General features: G+C 40.1%; 1 protein-coding gene across 4 annotated transcripts in view; it reads left to right on the top strand.

Moving 5' to 3' along the window:
- The window catches only part of DLGAP1 (DLG associated protein 1), a 774,858-nt gene that overhangs the window by 413,470 nt on the left and 338,837 nt on the right, over positions 1-22,551 (top strand). For all 4 annotated transcript variants that reach the window (XM_089678097.1, XM_089678117.1, XM_089678128.1 and 1 more), the window contains one exon: positions 3,059-3,276. In XM_089678097.1, the coding sequence (XP_089534223.1) occupies positions 3,059-3,276 (218 nt within the window). The remainder of the gene's footprint in view (positions 1-3,058; positions 3,277-22,551) is intronic.

Genomic DNA, 22,551 nt, shown 5'->3' on the forward strand with positions numbered 1-22,551 from the left:
TCCCATGATTGTGATTCCTACTGAACCAGACTCAGAGACCATTTAAAGGCTCAGGAACTGTTTGCAGGTGTTATGGCTTAATTAGCTGATTAGAGTGGGACACTTTGAGCCTAGAATATTGCACCTTTTCACAATATTCTAATTTTCTGAGATTGTGGATTTGGGGTTTTCACGAGCTGTAAGCCATAATCATCACAATTATGACAAATCACGGCTTGACCTATCTTGCTTTGCATGTAATGAGTCTATCTCATATATTCGTTTCACCTTTTAAGTTGCATTACTGAAATAAATTAACTTTTGCACGATATTCTAATTTTTTGAGTTTCACATGTACTGTGAGCAACATGATAGGAAACTTTAGGGATCCCATAACTGTCTTTGTGGGAAATATTATTAAATTTCCCATATGGCTATTTTCAATGTAATCTTTTTGAAGGAAAAAAAAGGATGGGACACTGACTTCACTACAGTCTTCTTTATTTTTAAACTATATTTGAAACTGAAGCTATCAGAAAGTCAGGACACTTATAAATGTTTGGCATGTAATGGTCTATGGTGACCTGGCTTTCCAGAGCCTTCAAAGTAAAGCATTTTTCCACATTAAAGAAACTGCTATGAAGGGCCCCATCATGTTTCTTTTTAAGGCATTACAAAACTGGATATGTGATAGGTGAGCTTTCTATTCACAACCAGAATTAATACAGATAAGATGGAGATAAGCTATTGAGGTCAAGTCACTATGGAGCAAATTCTTCTCAAGCGGCAGCTGCAGGTACATTGTGTTGCCGTTGTCATCTTGCTTTCATTTTCATTCAATATATACAATTTTGCCTGGTTATCCTGGTGACAGCTCTTATGCAATACCATTATTTCATAATGCTTCAGGAAAGGCTATTTTTTGTGCTTATGCATCAGATAACTAAGTGTTCCACTTTCTCAGATTTTGTCCTGGTAAAACATATTCATGAGGATCAATGCCGATTACTGGTGAGACACATGAAAGAATTATAGCATTGTAGTCAGAACCTTGTGTTCGCATTTCAAAGTAACATTTTGTGTCAAGGGCATGAGACAGATTGTTGAAGCCACTGACAGATCTTTTAAGTTCGCTCAGGAAATACGTTTGTCTTTGCTTGCATTTCTTTTCAGCAGTACAGTACTGGGAATGAGTCAAGGCAAGGTAGTATTTCCTTAAATTACTTCCCCATGGCCACTTCAAGAGGATGTACTAATCCACACATAGGAGCTGTGCACTTTTATTTGGATAATGTTCAGCAGAGCAACCCGTCTTTTCCCAATATCATCCTCTGGAGTGTTCATACACATTTGTGTTCCTGCAGTAGTGCCCCCCCAACCCATTAGAGGATTCAATTCCTCTTGGTGATACCCTTTTGCTTGAACACTTGTAGGATATGTACTGTGTCTGTTGCAGGTCATTCCATTTGATACATCTTGTATTAAAAAATGGTCTGACCACACATGATTATAAACCGTGAAGCTGTGGGAAATTCCAGCGAGAATTACAGTCAGAAATGTTTTAATACATTATTCTAGCTTCCCTCCAGCAAGAAAATTGTTCCATTTTTATTGAAGAAAGACAATAAGATGTCCAGAAGGCAAACCACACGGCATATCTTTTACTGGAGTTCTTTCTCTGTGATCTTAAAGCACCAGGAAATCTAAATGACAGCGTATTATATAAAAATAAAGCTATTAATATATAATTATGTGAATTATGTCCCTCAACACAGTAAAATAAAAGAATGTCACGGAGGAGTTACATGTCATATAAGAGTACTAGACCACAAGCTGAGGGCTTTTGTTTAAGCTGTAGGACTCCAGAGTGGTGCAAAATGTGATTTAAAATTGGTACTTAGTTCTTTTATTCTGAGAAGAGAAGGAATCATTATCCCATGCAAACTTGCGCTAGGAACATGATTTCCATAAAATATAATCTACAAACAGCTCTGTTATATAATTAATGTTAATGTTGAGCAGATATAAAGGATACAAACGAATGCATCTTTATATTAATAAATCATTGAATGTTATTTTTCTAATGCAAATAGTATAAGCCCATTGCAATCCACTGTACAGCAGTGCATGAACTTGGAGGAGAATCAGCACAAGCAGCAAATCAATTGTGCAGTTCTCATGTACTAATAAGATGCACATTGATGGGACATAAAAATGAGCTCACCTGTCTGTTGCTTCTCCTTTCACTGTGAATTTACAGACTGGGAGAGGAGCAAGACCTGTGTGTGGTAAGCCAGCCATAGATGGTTTGAATCTCGGTTGGTTCAGCAGGGACCAACCAAGCTTCAATCCATCTATGGGCAGGTTTATTGTACCCAAGTCAACCCATTGATTGAATTAGATGCTACTAGCATGTTTTATTTCTAGCATGCGATTATTGCCCACGGCTATAGCCGGTAGCAATAATCACTGTTTTCTCCTGGCAGGGATGTGTTGTTGAGGGAATCAAGCAAAAATCGCATCATCTATGGCCTACCTTACTTAAAGTAGAATTAAATTCAGCTTATGCTACATTGCTGTCATGTGCCTGCGAGCAGGATGAGTGAACTCCATTCAAAATGGCTGAAGACTGGTTCCCGGAAGAAGCCAGGGAGAAGATGAGTGAACTACATTCAAGCCAGGTAGATTTCCATTCCTTCAAGCCAGGGAGAAGATGAGTGAAGATGAGTGAACTCCATTCAAAATGGCTAAAGACTGGCTCTCGGAAGAAGCCAAGGAGAAGATGCCAGTGTCAGGCTATTGGAGCAGAGGCAAATATTGAGGGCTTTAGTTTTGCTTTAACTACAGTAGAGAAAAATCAGCTCTTCTGCCTTGACAGACAGGGCTATGGTATGTGACAGAGATTTACAAATCTCATAACTTGAAGGACAGAAATACGTGTATAATAACTTCATCTGTATGTTTAGCATTTTGCCATGTTCCTAAACCAGTTATTTTTCTAAAGTCTAGATAGGCATTGTTTTGCGTACCAGGATTTGGACATTATTTTTATTAGTATTGCAAATTTTTTTTATCTTAGGTTCCCCAGGATGAATGGAGTGGATATACCCCCAAGAATAAAGATGAGGAGATTCCATGTCGACGAATGCGCAGTGGCAGCTACATTAAAGCCATGGGAGATGATGACAGTGGAGACTCCGACACAAACAGCCCAAAGCCATCTCCAAAGATTGCAGCACGAAGAGAGAGCTATCTTAAGGCTACCCAGCCATCACTTACAGAACTCACCACTCTCAAGTAAGACAGATTTCTAGTCTTCATTGTAAGGCTAGCACGTGACTTGTAGGACACAATGTATGTCATGCACAAGCACTCGAGCTAGCAGTTAAGGTTTTTTTTACATAAATTAATGACAGACATTTATACTCATAGGTATTTGGACCAGTAACAGCTTACAACTATTCTACAAGATATTTGAACAAATGTATTGCTGCTGGCAATATTGTTGACTATTCTAATTTATGTGAGTTAATGTTCATGGCAGGTGCTCGTGAATAGTGAGTGATCAACATTATTGTTGACATTTTGTACCTTTGTGCAGTTGTTTTGACATTGACAGCACTCCTTTTATTTCCATTATCTTCTGTGACCAAAGTTACAGTCTTTCCACTGTGTGTAGCAGCCAATGAGCAGAGGTTAAGAGAATGGGAAGGACCCATTTAAAAACCTCAGCACCCAGGAGCAAGCTGCCATTAATGTGTTGTTTTGAGAAGGAGAAGGGTTAGATAGAGTGGGATGCTGCTAGGTAGGGACTTCAGCTACTATATAGAAGAGTGGGAGACTGTTGATGTAATGCTCTTAGTTTAATTTCTGCTTTTATCATTGTCTATATTAGTTAAAAAACTCCAGGCAATTCTACATCTCAGAATTATACAAGTCATCACAGTGTCACCATGTTTACTGAACCGCAAACAGATTATTCAGGCAGGAAAACTTTTTTTGTACTTGCTTGCAAAGCTAACAATTGTAATACTGCTGACGCTTTGACTCTGAGAGGAAAAGCCAGTGGCATTAAGTGTATTACTGAGCCATGCTATTAGTGCATGTAATGATGATGCTTTTTCTGTTCTTGTCTGCAAAACTAACACTGATAAAATTGTGTTTTTGTGAAATAATATTATATCACATTAAGGCGCACTGCATTTGTCAGATTGCCAACTGTTACCATTCTGAGATCTATACTTCAACAGCAAAAAAGATTTATTAGCTGCAACTTTCAAAGGCCAATTATAGTGCAACACAGGTTTTACTTCTCTATAGAATGATGTATAGGGAAAATGGCAGTTTGCTGTATAGCCATATTGCTGTACTCATTAGTTTGTTACACGTTACTGTTTTTTCACACAATGTGATTACAAGAAATTATTCTTGCATTACTTGGAGGTGTGACTGCTGTGTTTCCTACTGTCCTCCTGCAAGCCCTTCAGTTATTTTACACAGTCTCAAAAACAGTCACACAAAATCAAACTGCTCATTCAAGAAACTGCTGGCTTGTAATGTTTTTTTTTCCATAAAAGTTGAGGCATTCGGTTGGCTTGCGAAAATTTACACATTACAACAGACTTATATTTTTGTAAAAACCATTGATGCAGTTCAGTTTGATATGACCCATTTTTCATTCCTCTTACAAGGTATCAATTCTTTCTGTATGCACAAGCCCCTGGATTGCTGACCTCTTGGCCTGATTTTGTTACTATGACTGGAAAATTGTCAGTTCATTGGTTTGTGCACCATAGCCTTGACATTGTGTTTTGTTAGTATGACTCACTTTGTTGCCTTCATTGGAAATGCATCAATTCTTAGCTTTGGACACAAGAATTTGGTTTTCCTGATTTCTTTGGCTCACCTTATCTTCACTGTAAATGCATCGATTCCTTGCAATGTGCACCAGAATTCTGATGTCCTGCTGTTTTGGTATAGTTCACTTTGTTACCTTCACTGGAAAAGTGTCAATTTTTTTTTTTTGTGCTTTGGAGTCCTGACTCACTGTTCTCTCTTGACATGACCCACTTTGTAAATTTCACTAGCTAATATAAAAACAAATTTCCATGTAGATGCTTGACTTTCTAAAGCACTGCATTTTATACCTGGATGTGTGGTGGAGTTGCTGTAAAATGTTGTGAAATGTAGTATATCTTGTGTTATTCTAAAGTCATGAAGAAAAAAATCATCTAAGGACTTCAGCCTCTATAAGGTGAAGTTCTAAATGTTATTGTGGGTCAGTCAGTGTAGCCTGTGTTTATATTTGGAACTAAAAGACAGACCAGGAAAGATATGGTCTAACACTTGGATTTATATATAGTCCTAGACATCATGGGAATGGAATAGAGAACAGATGTAAATTTCTGGCACCACAGTCTAGAAGTAAATGGGTATTAATTAAGGATATCGATAGATGCAGGGTTCATAGAACAATTGAGAAGCCAAAAAGGAAAATATCCTGCTCTGTCACATTCCTGAATTCCTAAATTTAGAGAAGCCCCAGTAGAAAATGCAAAAATACATTGCTTGACCTAGAGCAAAGTTAGTAAATTTATGGCCACCATATGTCCCTGAGATACTGAGAAGTTTTAACCACAGAAGGTTTAACCACTTAGCAATTATACTACATTGAATTGCTACCATAAGCTCCAGCCCTCTCTCCTCCACTATGACTGTCTCCCATTCCCTTCCCTACCATTAGCTATTATTTCTATCCCCTGAAGGAACTGTACACTTTTTATGAGATAAAACATAGAGGCAATAGAAGACCACATCTACATGTTCATGCATTTCTTTTTCTTGGAAGTTATTATTTCAGTGGGCTAAATGTGTCTTATGTAATATCCAACAGTTATTAATAGACAATTAGAAATAAATAAACAAAACATCTGTTACCATTTTACAATCTGCAAATATGTCTTTATAAACTGATTCTTCTACTATGTTAAGAGTCCTTGTACCTCACATTTCATTCTCTGTGGCATGTATTTTTAGAAGCTAATTTTTGCACATAATTATGTCAACTTTGCATGCAGTTACATAAAACTAATTACAGCTTGCTCTGCCTCCCATGAACTGTGATAAAAGTATGCAAACCAGCTCTTCTCTAATGCAGATAAAAACAGAACATAAAGTAAATGTTGCTTATGCTAAAAATAATGAAGGCACATGCATTTTGGTAGATAACAATGGTGATAATAACAGATCATCAGATTATTTTTATAATTTAAACATGTCTTTTCTAGTAAAAGAATGAAGTAGAGTTATTAATATTCCTCTGACACATCACCCTTTTCTGTTTCAATAATTTTGATTGAAATTATCAAGTAATTGAAGGCAGACGTCAATAAAAGAATACAGATAATCATTCAGCAACACAACCAGGTAGAGTTACAGAAGAATCATAAAGATAAGGCACATATATCAGGTGCAACAAGTTTTTCTAGATTGTGTCATCAGACATATCAATAGTGAGTATCGATAAAGTATTCAAGTATGATGGATCTACACATTCAATACATTTAACCTTTACTTTAATATCAGATCAACACTAAATAAGCAGAAAAAGTTGAGACAATTACCCTAATGAGGCATGGCCCATTTCACTCCATCAGAAATCTTACATGCATATCTAAGAAGAGCAGTGAAGAAAGAGAAAAGAAGGGAAAAGGGAAGTGAACCGCAGTCCGTCCGAGAGCCATTGCCAGCCGCCACCACAGCAGTTATTAAGATGAGGATTGCATTAGAAGTATCCAGGGGTTCCAGACCTTTTTAAACTGCAAGGAAGTATCTTTCAAAATGCTGACCATCTTTTTATTGTTCATTATCCAAGTTAGTTTTCATCACAAATCTACGGCTAGACTTGGGTCTCTATTGCAATTTTGGGCACCAGGAGGATCAAGTTTATTAATGTTTAAGTATGTCTGGGAATCCCTACAACTGGCTCATTAAGGAGGATAACCCTGGGGTTTTTAAATTATGTTCACCATTGTAACTGAGTAAATCAGGGCTTGAACACTCATTCAAAAGCATTTGACCTTTAAACACGTCCACCATGTGTGAAGCATTGTTACCACCTGTCTACAGCCCCTAAAAACAGAGAGTGGTAAAACCCTGAACATTTTTAAAAGGAGATCAGGTACTAAGTAACAACAGGATAATATTTTGTAACTGGCTTTAATGAGTGCAAAATTCATAATGCCTTTGTATATTCTAGAAGTCAATTTCTCCTCATCTACAGGTATCTCTATCCTTTTCCCATACTGTTATATAGGGAAGTTAATTTGTTACTTTAACAAATTTCTTGTACAGTATTGAGATGCCTCCCCTCTGAGCCTCACCATGAAGACACTTGGTTTCATAGGCAATTCTTGACACATTGTCATTAATGGTCTGCAAAGTGAATGCAGAAAATGTATGTTCTCCTGCAACTGGTTCCGCTCAGTGCTCAGCATCTCAAGCTCTTGGGTAAAGTGTGATAGCGAGTGGATATCCCATTGATCAAGAAAATAGCCTGTATTATACAGTCTTTTATTCAACCATCATTGAAATTCACGGGAGTGAAGGCCAGGTGAGAATGCCGAATTGTTGAATATTGGAGCAACAGGAGTGTGCGGGGATTTCAGCAAAGTTAGCTTAGAAGAGGAATCCCATAAGTGGTGGGAATGGGACTGTGTAGGACACAGGACCACTTTCCATTGCTTTGGGGAGGTCCACATCAAAAGGTCTATAGGAAGGGGGGCATGGACCTACGACTCTAGTGCTATCCATTCTGGACTGTAGAATTTAGCATAAATGTGGGTCAATTGAGTTAAATGAGCAGCTCTGTAATCTTGCCTAAGGTCTAGGACCCCCAATCCTCCAAACTCCAGCAGTGTATAAAGTGTATGACATACCACCCAGGTTACCTCTGGGGCCCCAAATAAATTTCAGAAGTCGAGCCTGAAATTTATGGCATTCATTGGTTGAAGCAGCCACAGGCAAGGTTCGAAAATAGTATAAGATTTTAGGTAATACTACAATTTTAACAGAGGCAATCCTCCCCATCCAGGATGAACAATTAGAATTCTACATCTCTACTTCCCTTAACAAAGAGTCAAATGGGTGGGAATAATTAGCCCTATAAAGTGTTACCATATTGGAGGTCAATCTGACTTCCAAATATGGTAATGAAGACAATTGCCACATGAACTTGTATTGGCTTTTAAAACTGTTCAGAGCATCCTCTTCCAAATTAACATTAAGGGCTTCAGATTTCTCCCAGTTTACCTGGAGGCCAGAGATCTTCCTAAATGGGATGAAAAGGTCTAACAGCACTGGTGAACAGGTGTGTGGAAATGTGAGGCACAGTTGTTCTATTTGCCTACAGTCTCCACACCAAGAATACTGGGGTTGGACCTGATCGCTTTGGGCAAAGTTTTGATAGCAATGATGAATAAAAGAGGGAACAGAGGGCATCTCTAGTTCCAGATGCAGTAGCAGTAGGCTCAGATTTATAGCCCTTCAATTGTGTCTGAGCTGAGGAATTGCTATATAGAATATGCAAAAAGGAAAGGAACTGAGGGCCTAAAATCTTAAAAGGATAGATCCAAGAGATGGTGCAAAAATAATGTGGTGCGGTGTACCTTGCATCTTGGGCAATTAGGAGAGTCTCTCCTGCACTGCAGGTGCAGTTTTACAGAAATCCTATAAGCATGGTGGAGAATAAATAATTGTGATATTTTGTGGGAGGCAGAGAGAGAAATCTCTGGAACAGACTCCTTTGCAGCATTCCAGATGTCACCAGCAATTTCCTCAATATCTTGGGTCCATTGTGTTCTACTACACAAATTGGCAGGATCTTGTAGCCAATAACTGTGAATAAATAGAAATCATGCCCTTTTTGTGTGTTGCCTGAGTAATGTCTTTATGCAGAGTGGATTCCGTCAGTGTGAGGTTAGATAGGAGAGATTGGGCTTGTAAAGTGTGATGTATTTGAAGATACTGGTAAAATTGTTTGTGGGCAAGTGCAAATTCAGTTTGAAGTTGTGCAAAGGACTTTAATGTTCCCCCAAGAATACAGTTGATCCACAAATTTCAATCCCTTCTCCCTCCAGTTTTGGAAACACTCTAGTTTAGCTAATTCCACATAATTAGCATTGTGCCATAGCGGGGTACCTGGTTACATGAATTGAAGTTTTCACAGTTTGCCAAAGAGTTAAGGAGGCTTAAGGAGGAAGTGCTGGTAGAACCATTTCAAGGTGGAAGAAAGCAGAGAGAGTGAGATCTGGAATGGAGATTAGGCCCATGATAGGATCCCCGGTATCGAGTACAGTTGCAAGAAAAAGTATGTGAACCCCTTGAGATTACGTGGAGTTTTGCATGAATTGGGCATAAAATGTGCTCTGAACGTCATCTAAGTCACAACCATAGAAGAACACAGACTGCTGAACATAATACTACACAAACATTAGATGTTGCCATGGTTTAATTGCACATAATATGTAAACATTCACAGTGCAGGGAGGAAAAAGTATGTGAACCTTTGGACTTAATAACAGTTTGACCCTCCTTTGGCAGCAATAACCTCAACCAAACGTTTCCTGTAGTTGCAGATCAGACCTGCACAACGATCTGGAGTAATTTTGGACCACTCCTCTTCACAAAACTGTTTCAGTGTGGCAATATTCTTGGGATGTCTGGTGTGAATCGCTCTCTTAAGGTCATGCCACAGCATTTCAATGGGGTTGAGGTCAGGACTCTGACTGGGCCACTCCAGAAGGCGTATTCTGTGCTGTTGCAGCCATTGTTTTGTTGAATTACTTGTATGCTTTGGGTCATTGTCCTGTTGCATCACCCATCCTCTGCGGAGCTTCAGTTGGCAGACAGATGGTCGTACGTTTTCCTGCAAAATGTCTTGATAAACTCTGGAATTCATTTTCCCATTAATGACAACAATCCGTCCAGGCCCTGAGGCAGCAAAGCAGCCCCAAACCATGATGCTCCCTCCGCCATGTTTTACAGCGGGGATGAGGTTTTGATGTTGGTGTGCTGGGCCTTTTTTTCTCCACACATAGTGTTGTGTGTTCTTCCCAAACAACTCAATCTTAGTTTCATCTGTCCACAGTGTATTTTGCCAGTAGTGCTGTGGAACATCCAGGTGCTCTTTTGCAAACTTCAAACGTGCTGCAATATTCTTTTTGGACAGCAATGGCTTCCTCCGTGGTGTCCTCCCATGTACTCCATTCTTGTTTCATGTTTTCCTTATTGTAGATGTGTCAACAAAAATGTTAGCATGTGCCAGAGATTTCTGTAGGTCTTTAGCTGACACTCTGGGATTCTTCTTTACCTCATGCAGCATTCTGCGCTGTGCTCTTGCAGTCATTTTTACAGGACGACCACACCTAGGAAGAGTAGCAACAGTGCTAAACTTTCTCCATTTGTAGACAGTCTGTCTTACCGTGGACACATGAACATCAAGGCTTTTGGAGATACTTTTGTAACCCTTTCCAGCTTCATGCAAGTCAACAATTATTGATCGTAGGTCTTCTGAGAGCTCTTTTCTGCGAGGCATGGCTCACATCAGACAGTACTTCTTGAAACCAGTAAACCCAAAGCAGGTGTGTGTTTTTTAAGGGCAGGACAGCTGTCAGCAACACATCCAATATCATCACACTGATTGGAGTCAAGGTTGGCTCACTCCTGGCTCTAAATAGCTCTGGGAGAAGTCATTAAGCTAGGGGTTCACATACTTTTTCCTCCCTGCACTGTGAATGTTTACATGTTATGTGCAATGAAACCATGGCAACATCTAATGTTTGTGTAGTATTATGTTCAGCAGACTGTGTTCTTCTATTGTTGTGACTTAGATGACGTTCAGAGCACATTTTATGCCCAATTCATGCAAAACTCCACGTAATCCCAAGGGGTTCACATACTTTTTCTTGCAACTGTAAATCCCACCCTACTAGGCGCTGAAGTTGAACCGCCAGGAAATATATTCTGGAGTCAGGAACTGCTAAGCCCCCTAAATCCTTGCCATACTGTAAAGTGGATAGTTTAATCCTAGCCATCTGTTTTTTCCAAACTGAACTGAGTTTCTATGTGGTAAAACCATTTCTTAGGAATCCATACAGGAGAATTGTGAAATACATAGAGGAGTTGGTGGGGCCCATACCATTTAAATTAAATTTACCCTCCCCACGATTGAGAGGGGGAGTTTACACTAGCTGTTACACTTTGATTTATGTTTTGGAGCAGGGGTAAAAGATTAAGGTTTAAGTATTGTCTCGAATCAAGTGTGACCACCACCCCAGATACTTAATTGAAGTAACTATTTGCATCTGCTGCGCTCAAACTGGAAGGGGAAGATCTACATTTATGCCAGTTGATTTGAAATCCTGAGAAAACGCCAACACAATCTATTAGAGACATAACAGTATCTAGAGATTTGGAGGTGTCACCCAAATACAGAAGGGTGTCATCTGCATACAGGGATATTTTTTCAGTAAGAGTTCCTCTATTGAATTCCACAATGTCTGGGGACTTCCATATTAGTATTGCTAAAGGTTCCACCGCCAGGGTGAACAGCAGGGGTGAAAGAGGACACTTCTGCCTTGTCCCCCTCTGGAGCCAGAAAGAGTCCGAAAAATCCCCATTAATGCGTAGACGGGAACTAGGGGCAGCATATAGGATGTGTACCCATTTGATAATTGAGGTAATCCGAATCTGGACAGCAGCACCCATATGTCCATTCCACACTGCCAAAAGTTTTGGCAGCGTCTAATGACATGATGGCCCTGACTCCAGGGTTATCTACTGCGAATATTATTGGCCATCGCTCTGGAAGGAATAAATCCAGATTGATCTTTATGTATAATTTTACTAATGATCTTTGCCAGTCTGGAGGCCAAGACACGGGCCAGCAACTTAGCATCCATATTCAGGAGGGAAATGGGGTGGTAGGAGTCTGGGTGTAACTTATCCTTTCTTGGTTTCAGTAACAATATGAGTATGGCTTCATTCATTGAGGGAGGTAATCTACCCACTTCCGCTGCGGCATGTAACATTTTAAGCAAAGCAGGGAGAAGTGTTTCTCCATAACTATTGTATATTTCAAAAGGCAGGCCATGAGATCCTGGGAATTTATTATTGGGGGCCATCGCCAAAGCCTCTGAGAAGGGGATTCCAGCTCCCTCCGGTTGGCCTCAGAGAGAGTAGGGAAATTACAGGAGTCTAAAAATTGAGTCAGCTCAGAGTGTGTGGCGCTAGTTTTAGAAGCATAAATGTACTCACTCTGGAGCCACAGGAAGGGCTATCCTGGTCATCTAGATATGAAGAGCTCCAGTCTGAGTCCGTAGGATCTAAGCCCAAGCGATGGGGCCCAGGAGCTGTTTCTGTAAGTTCTCGCTGGTGAGCGGCCTGGCAAACAACTTTTTTGCAGCCTCCTTCTGCTTCTCCTTTGCTATACGAAGCGGGGTACCGCCATCTTGCCAGCCAAGTCAGTTACTGTCCGTGTGTCTTTTCCATGCTTTGCCATCATGGATCAGAGGGAAAAAGGGATAAAATAAGCGTCAAAGTCAGGGGTTCACCCGGGGACCAAAGAAGCGAATCTGAGTAGAGGACACGGTGCCTATCAGGAGGAAAGTCAGGATTGCCAGCAGAGCTGACTAGGCACATGTCTCATTGCATGCGATGTTAGCCACGCCCCAGGAATTTGCTAATATTGAGGACATGCACTTGTGATTATTTAATATAGGCAAGTTGGGGCTATTCTGGTAACGCCCTTGTTGTAATGTTTGTCATGGAGGAGTGGAAGAGGACTCCAATGGCAACCTGTGAAATTCCAGTGTACTTTATGTCCAAGAGGGTTAAGGCAGTGCTGGAAAATAATGTTGGCCACACAAAATATTGACACTTTGGGGTTTATTTACTAAAGCTGGAGAGTCCAAAATCAGACTCCCTTCTGCATAGAAACCAATCAGCTTCTAACCTCAGCTTGTTCAATGAAGCTTTGGCAATGAAACCTGGAAGCTGATTGGTTTCTATGCAGAAGGGAGTCTGATTTTGGACTCTCCAGCTTTAGTAAATAAACCCCTTTGGGTCCAATTTGGATATTTTCAGTTAGGGGTGTACTCACTTTTGTTGCCAGCTGTTTAGACATTGATGGCTGTGTGTTGAGTTATTTTGAGGGGACAGCAAATTTACACTGTTATACAAGCTGTACACTTGCTACTTTACATTGTAGCAAAGTGTCATTTCTTCAGTGTTGTCACATGAAAGATATAATAATATATTTACAAAAATATGAGTGGTGTACTCACTTCTGTGAGATACTGTATATAGCACCATCTATTTATGCAGCACTTTACATATATATTGTACATTCACATCAGTCCCTAACCCTCAAGGGGTGTACAATCTAAAGTCTCTAACCTACATTCATACATACACATACTAGGAACAGTTTAGACAGGATCCAATTAACCTACCAGCATGTCTTTGGAGTGTTGGAGAAAACCAGAGTACCCAGAGGAAACCCATGCAGGTACAGGGAGAACATTCAGACTCCAGGCAGGTGGTGCTGTGGTTGGGATTTGCACTGCCAGGCGGAAGTGCTAACCATTTAGCCACTGTGCTGCCCACATGACTCCCAAAGACAGAGGCATGATGTGACTTGCAGTTCCGAGACAGCTGGAGGGCTACAGCTTGAGCACCCATGCTCTAGATCATCGATTCTTGCCAGGGCTTCCTCCAGCTGGACATATATTTTGCTGATTTGGTCTGTTTTATTGTATGTTCTAGTAACTGTTGCTTTAAGTGTTGTCTCTATGGTATTTATACAATTACTCAGCTCCTTAAATTGTCTGCTAGCTTTCTCCAGCCCTTGTTCCCCTAAGGCAGAAAATCATTCCAAGATAATAGGATCATTGGTTTATTCAGGCTGCAGGAGTTGGGATGGAGCAGAATATACAGTAACTCAGGCTGGCTATGAGACTGCTGTGGCTAGTGATAATTTCTCTCATAGCTCTGTCTAGGGATGACTCTGTAGATTGTGTGGAGTCTCTACCCACGGAGTCACCCCCATAGTATAGGACCGATAGTGTGTGAATGGAGGCGTGGTCCCCCAAATCAGTGGAGAAGTTCCCTGAGATGGCGGGCACTTGGTCTTCTTTTTGGAGCAGAGCAAGAGCAGTTACCAGAGCTGCAGCCACCATAGTGTCCTCTGTTGTGTCCGGGACTCAATCTTCAGAGGGCTTGGCTGTAATGGCTTTCTGCTTCCCTTGTCATGCGGTAGGTGCCTGAGGTGTGGGACACCGGTAGATGTCCTCTGTCAGGGTCCCTAGGTGTGGCTCAGATTAGTTATAGATGGCCAGTACGTGGCAAACTGGGAAGTACAAGCATACTCTATGTTCTGCTGTGCTCATGCACTTCCCACACACCACCCTTTACAATAAATATATTAAAATAGCCAATCAGATTTCACTTATTAATGTCACACAAATAATGACTTGTGAACAGCTTCCGTTAGATATTGCACATTTCATAATATTGTTTGCTTTATTAAGCAGCATTGTAGAATGTATGCAAATTTGCATTGAAGCGATATTAAAGGCTATTTTTTTTTACTTAAATTCATACTTAATTGCTCTTTGCAATAGCATTGCACAGAGCAGTCCCTTGCCTCCTCTTCTGGAGTGTCCCACTAGTGCTGTTCGCTCCTTCTACTTATAAGTGTCCCTCAGCAAGACGTGTGCTGAGGGGACACCTATGCAGATGCTCTCCCGTGCTAGGCTGTGTATGTCCATAGACATACATAATGTGGCTGGAACACGCCTTCCACTCCCTCTTCACAGGATTTGACTGACAGCAGCAGGAGACATTTGCTTCCACAGCTCTCAGCGTCTTCTGTGAGATGGAGAAGCGATGCTGCAGATAAGACAACGCTGGGTGGAGGGGTCAAGTAAGTGTTTGGGGGTGCACAATAAGTAGTGGTACATTTTTTACCTTAATGTACAGTATAATCTACAGTAAGTTTATTAAACTTTTACAGAAAGTATTTACATTCCACAAGGTAATTGACAGTTATTAACAGTGAGGATTTCCAGCATAAAAATACATGACAAATCAGTGTATATATAGCCCCTGTGAGTGTTTCACATCATATACCATATAGTAAAATATTCACATTTTGATAATAATGATACAAATAAGCCAAATATATTAGTAGACATAAACTAACACTGCTCTATGTCAAAATATGACCAGAAAAATCTAACAAGAAGGAGCATACATTGACAATACATTGTCAACTTAAACATTGACAGGAGTCAGGAGGAAAGGGGATGGTTAGAGCCATCTATAAGTGTAACCACTCACAATATCCCCTTAGAAGCTAAAAGTTTAAACAGTATCTGCTGGTAGGAGAGTAGAAAACTATGGACAAAGAGGGGACCTGATGAGAAGAGATCGGAAGAACATAAAAGGAGTAAAAGTTTGAAAAAGGGAGAAAAAAAAAAAGAAAAAAGAACTCAATGGGAAAGGGGAAAAACCCCATATCACAGAGATCGACACCACCTCCAGTTGGCACAGCTCACAACTTTACTAGACCAGAAGTAGCCTTCGTGCAGTCCCAAAGAAGACTAACCAGATATATGTTGCACATTCAGCTGAGTATCTGAAGTGAGACCATATAGATCAAGTGATCTTCTAAGCATCCAGATTATTATTTTCCCAAGAGACCATTCGCTCCAATTGACATAAGAAGTCCATTTCACATACGAAAGCAGACAAAAAAGGGGTCACTGACTCCAATTTCTAGCTATAATCGTATGTGCACAAGTCAGAAAATGTCACCTATTTTATTTTGTTTGTACAGGGTGACCAATGGGAGTCGGACATTTTTAGAACAGATAGTACACAGTAAGTGGTAATGGGAGGGGGACGAGCTAGGCATCTTTTCGCCCCCACTGGATTGCCAATTCAGTCACAATGAAGCAGTGGACGTTACAACATTGTGTGTTTGCTTACGACAGCTTTGTTTGAAATGGTGAGTCTATCACAGCAACACAGTGGCTGTTTTGGCAGGATGGTGCATACTGCCAACGCACCAATGAAAGTTCTTCAAAACATGTTCCCTGGTCACCTCTTTTTACATTTCGGCAATGTGCCATGGCCCCCAAGGTCTCCTGACTTGTCATCATGTAATTTCTTCCTATGAGGGTACCAGAAAAGCCGTGTGTACACTCATAAACCCTGTAATTTGAATGAATTGAAGGATTCCACCTGACAAGAAGTGCTCATGATTGATCAACAGCTCTTGGCTCGAGTGATGAACAATTTCAAGTGAAGGATTGAAAGCTGCATTCAAGAGGATCTAAATAGCATTATTTTTCATAACTGAATAAGTAACTGAAATGTCATGTCTTGACCTCTGTTTTTGTGAAAATAAATAAATTTCAAGTTGAAAATCTACAGAGTCCTGTTTTTTTTCAAAGCTGTCTGACTCCCTTCGGTTACCGTGTATGATCCCAACAGCATAGACAGATAGGTGACTGTAGGAGTATTGGGGAAACTATCAAACACAAGTTTATAGTAAAATTGGAAGATTTAATCCCAGAAAGGGACTATCAGGGGCATGCCCCCAAATATGAGACATGATACCAGGAGCACTAAAGCATCACCAACACATATTTGGAATGAATAGCGTAGTTGGACATCTGTACCACCTGGATAAAATCTTGCAGTTATGCTGCCACGCTTGAATTGAAATGGAAGATTTGTGTGTGAATATATATATATATTTTACAAGTTTCATCAAAACTGAGAGTTGCTACATACATATATGGAGAAGGATATGGAGGAATGTATGTAGACCAGGGATATGTTGGAGACCAACAAACTGAATCACACTGAGCACTTAAACCCAGATGCTCCCAATCTGCAGATTAACATTCTCAAGCACAGTTCCCCATGGCAGGAAAATGTTATTCTGTGCTGAGAACTAGTACGCATCAGATGGTTCCTGTCAGAAATGGACTTGCCAATAGTGGTGGGACTCACCTGCCTTGTGGGCTGCAGTACCAGGGCTGGCCAGCGGGTGCTCTCAACAACCAGAGGTTCACTTCGGCAATTAGCCATCACCTGGGGCTGATTGCAGGTGTATTTAAGGGATGGCCAGACCTGCAGTCTGTGCCTTGGTGTGTGTTTTTCCATGGGCCCCTGTATCTTGTAACCTGCGTTCCTGTTCCTGCCTGACTTGTTGCCGACTCTGCCTGATCCTGACCTCTGCTGACTTCTCCTGTTTTATCCCTGGCTTGTGACCCTGACCATTCTCTCCGTCTGCTCCTCCTGTACCTACCTGCCCGATAGTTATCGACCCAGCCTGCCTGACTACGTTGTGCTCTATATGTGTATTTACCTGTGTATCTATATCAGTTTAGGTTTGGGTTTGTTTCACCTTGTTGTATGTATTTGTGTTAGCTTGGGGTTTGGTGCACTGCGTTTATGTTTGTATTGTTAGTCTTTAATAAAGCGTCTTATTTATACCATATCTGAAGCTTGCGTTTCCCTGTGTCAGTCCACACACATCTGGTCACACCTGCATCGCTGACAGTTCCCAATCCCAATTGTGTGATGAGCTTTAGAGCCAATCATGATATTCATATTCAGGCTAGAAAGGTTTGTTTACAAACAAACCTCTCCAGTTTCTGATGACACTGTGCCTCTCTCTTTGTGCACTCACTGTACACAAAAAAAGAAATACAGTGGTATATATCATTACAGATTTTTATCCAGTTGCCAGCTTGTAATAAAACACATGAGCAGGGTATATATTAAACAATATACCAAATAAAAACTTTACCGTTTTGGCTTCAATGATCTGTCATTAAGAGGTAAAATATAATATAAAATAGCACTGTAATGGGAAACCAGGAGAACCCCACAAGAGGGGCAAGCCTTTGATTAGGTCTGTGATTAGTAGACAGGGAAACATATGGTGAATAGATATAGCCATTCATTGGCTGCAGCGCCATGGAGTACTTAAACAAAAGGATATGTTGGGAATCGGGAGATATAATTTATATACAAGCTGTGAATAATTCAGTACATAAACTACTGATTTACAGATATAGGACATCACAGTCTCTTCTTGTTCATCTTATATTCAACAAGCGTTTAACAAATTCTTCTTAATAATCCAAACTAATAATTCTAAGTACCCTGTGATTGTTAAGCTTTTGTAATGGGCTTAATTAGGGAGATCAACATATAATGTTTCATGCTGTGTGCATTCCAATCCTGCCTGCCAAAAATCATATTAATGTTTAATTAGAATATCTGTAGTGAGTCATTTGTAACAGTGCAAAGGGTAAATTTAGATCAGTAGCATTTATTACTTTTTACGTTAACACCATTGTAGTCATTAAGACAGTGAATTCACCAAGGAGAGTTTTGTTCTACAAGTAAAAAATATGCCACAATAAACTAGTTTGTTTACAGAAGGTAGAAACATTAAATATTGAAGAGCTCTGTGATCTTGGTTTTAGAGCCATCTCATGCCATATCAGCTATGAAGGCAAGTGGAATGCATGTTCATGATGCTGCAATATCTCTGGTGTGGAGTGAAAAAAACTGCGTCCATGCAGTCTCAATACATGTTCCACTTGGGGAAATGCAATGACCTAGGTGTGTACCTCCCCATACAGTAGGTGGACCCTGGGAAAGTGGTGCCTAAGTGCACAGCAATAAATTATTGGGTTTTAATTGTGAAGGAAACTCCAAAAGATAAACCAAAATTCAGTGCAGGTTTCAAACTAATTGTTTACTGTAGGTATGCTGAAACTATTCTTTTCTTGGGGAGATTTTAAATAATTGTCTTAAATAGTTAAATATAAATTTGAGGGGCTTCTGATGCACACAGTGGGTGTCATTTGAAGTCTTCATAGACAAAGGAATAATAAGCAAACACAAAAGGGACCTGCCACAAAATCATTGTAGGGTGACTTGACTTTAAAAGATAAACCCACTAATGAGGCATGTAGGTTTCTTAAATAATTGTAAAAAATAAATTATACTAATTATTTTCATAGAGTTGGAAGTTTAACGGATGTATTGAATTGGAAAACATATTAGCTTTAACGTGATCTTATTTGATTTGTTACTAATTATAAAGGAAACTCACAAAAAGAAACCTGAATTCTGACTCAGATTTACAGGACTTTTCTAATGTAGATTTCCAGTGCAGGTTTCAATCTAATTGTCCACTGTAGGTATGCTGAAAATCTTCTTTTTGAGGGGAGATTTATAAATAATTGTCTTAAATACTTACTGTAGATATAAATTTGGGAGGCTGCTAATGCACATGGTGGGTGTCATCTGAGGTCTCCATATAAACAGGAATAGTAAGCAAACACAAAGGAGAAGAAAATCATTAATACATAGTTTTCCTAAATAATTGTAAAAAATAAATTATACTAATTACTTTTATAGAAGTAGAAGTTTAACAGAGGTTTTAAAATGGAAAACATAATAGTTTTATGCTGATCTTATTACATTTTTTACTATTTGCATTAGGGTACATACAAACAGACTTTTGCAGGCGCAAGGGAGGTCTAGTGTATAAATTTGATCTTTTGTTGCTCCCGGGGAGCTGCAGGTGGCTCATACAGCCAGCCATAGAAGAGTATGGCTGCACGCACCTGTACTAATGTAAGCTTCAGTTCTCTTTTACATTTGTCTTTTGAGTATTACATCGTACGTGCACACACAGGGTAAATACCAATACAAAAGAGCATTGGTGTATACATGAGTACAAGAGCGTTCAACCATGCACTTCTTTGGCCAACTGTACATGCTACCTGCAGCTCTCCAGGCCTACTGTAGAAAAATGTCTTGAGTTTTTCACTACAGCTCCCTTGTGCCTGCAAACTTCCATGTACATGTACCCTTAAGCCAGTGGTGTATTTAGGTTTTGTGCTGCCCTAGGCCTGACATTGACCAACAACACCCCCCCCCCCCCCCGAGAGAGCCTTCCACTAAAACCTCCATCCCCCCCAGGCGAGAGAGAGAAAAACACTCACCTTCACAGCTCTGGACATCCCCCGAATGAGAGTCGGGCTCTCCATACACCATCAAGCAGCCCACAACCTCTCTCAGATCTCACCTGGTCCCCATGCCGCATGTGTCCCTTCTTCCATCTCTTCGTCCGGGAGGCGCTGCTGCCCCCCTGAAAAATGCTGTTTTATCTATATCTTTTCTTTATTTATGGAATCACATTTGGCTGTGTGTACACCCATGTCACTGAGCAGAGAGAAAGAGAACAAAGAGAAGTCCCTCTTACTATTCTGCAAGCAAAAGTCTTTTTTTTTTCAGTTAAAATGTTACTAAACCCATGACCCTGCATTCACTATATCTAGTCTTCCACAGTACACAGAGCATGAAAATGCAACTGTTTTAGTAAATATACACTAAATACTAAACACTTTAAGCTGTAATCTTAGCCTGGTAAACATCTGAGTTGAGGTTTGGGTTCACCACTACCATGGGTTCACAGCAAATACTGCATGTTTTTCTGTCTGAGATAGAAAAAGCATAGGGAGTGCTGCTAACACTGGATAGCTTAGTGTAGGGCTTGTAGGCATTGGCAGGTCTGTTAAAGTTGGTGTAATACCTTACTGAGTGTTATGTAGGTGACAAAATGTGGTGTATCTTAAATAATTGGGGAGTGGGGGAGGTTTTTTTTTCCTTTTTTCATCTTTTGTTCTATATTAATGCTGCTGGTGTCCTGCAAACTCTTTACAGCCTGTCTCTGTCCATGTGCACTAAAGTGATAACAGTCTGCATGTGTTTTTCACAGGGCATATTTCCTAATTGTTGCTGGATGCAAATATTTTTTTTTCACATGCATTTTTACTTTCTAAATAGGGAAAACAGTTAAATATGCCTGGGCAATGTGCCTTAGCAAAGAAACCTATAGTTGGGAGAACATGTGACAGAATTATTTATAGGCAGAAAATTTGAGGTGAGTAGGGCACGGTCATCCCATAACACAGAGTGCCCAAACAAGGGCTTTTATTATTAACTTTGCATTATTAATTTTCATGAAAGCTAGAAATTAAAATAAAAATAGGCTTTTCAAATGATATTGTCATGTTAAAGATATGAGATTATAGTGGTTGGGTTTACATCTACTATAATAAACTATGCCTGAGTTCTTTGAATTGAAGTGCTGGGGCACATTTCTTTTCTTTATGTGCCTTGCCTATTTGCACAAATCTGTACAACCAAAAACTGTTTTAAGGATTAATATTTGTCTGCATTTATGAATTGACAGCTAGCTCTCCAACTGTCAACTTTTAACTTGGGATGATTAAAGAGCACCAGGCAGCTTTCGCTGACAGTCCATCCAAGAGCAGCCTTTTTTTCAAAGCACTCCATCTCATCCTTTAAAGAAAAAAAATAAAAACATAGTGAACCCAAACACCGCACACCCTTACTCCAGGTACGCTGCAACACCCTGCTGTATCCCCATATTTTTCAAAAATATTAGAACTATAGCCCTAAGGTGTAGTTTGGCAAAAATTGTCTAGCGCCAGGACGTGACCATGTGGAAGCACAAACAAGGCAGATGTTTTTCTACACTATACATTTAGGTATATCATGTCAGAGACATCTAAGAGAACGTACAAGTAGCATGGCAATTTTGTGAGCAGATTGAAGAGGGAAAAGGTTTAGACACAAGGCAGGTGTTTTATTATACTAAAAATAAAACCAAACTGTCCCAGAGAAACTTTAATGAAAATTGACCAGCAGCAAGATAGTGCTTGAATAAGACAAAATGTGTAAACACAATACAGTTTTTCTTTGTCAGCAATTTAATTTAAGTGCCAAGAAAAGATTCTAGTTTGAGTGTCTAAGGGCCAAGATCTGGGAGCTATTCTGCAGCAAAGTCCATCACTTCTTGCAGGGTGGGCTGGAAAATACCAAGAGGCTCCTTAGGATAGGTTCACATCTCTGTGTTTTGTGTGGGTGCATTTGCGTGGGCACAGCAGTCCATTCATTTGATTACAAATGATTTACACATGTTCTCACTCCTGCATATGTGTGAACTTAAGCTTAGACTTTTTACCTGTAGGACATGGGCAAATTGGCTACTGGCACTACATTTGCAAGACAGCAAGCACAGGTCTAAATGAAGAGACAAAAGCAATGAGAACAGGGACAAATGTTGCGAAAGAAGACACAGAAGGTTGTCTTCTAAGAAAATTAGAGATTCAGCTCTTTCTTGATTTTTTGACAAAGGGAACGAGGGAAAGAAATAAGTTGGACAGGTGCCAGTGGCAGGTTTAATTCTAGTTATGAAAAGTAATTTTTTCAGGCACAATTAACCCCCCCCTTTCCACACCACCACCACCGCCATTGTGCTGAACGTCTGCTCTCTTTGACATCATGTGCAGCAGGGCAGGCTAAAACCTCAATCACACATTGGGTCATCTTCAGCCAGTAGTGCATTCTTGTAGTCCATGATGTGATCAGTTGTGAGCATTTGTT

This window comes from Staurois parvus, unplaced genomic scaffold (genome assembly GCF_062004578.1).
Source record: "Staurois parvus isolate SC_StPar_1 unplaced genomic scaffold, SC_StPar_1.0 ptg000015l, whole genome shotgun sequence".
NCBI classification, from domain to species: Eukaryota; Metazoa; Chordata; class Amphibia; order Anura; family Ranidae; genus Staurois; species Staurois parvus.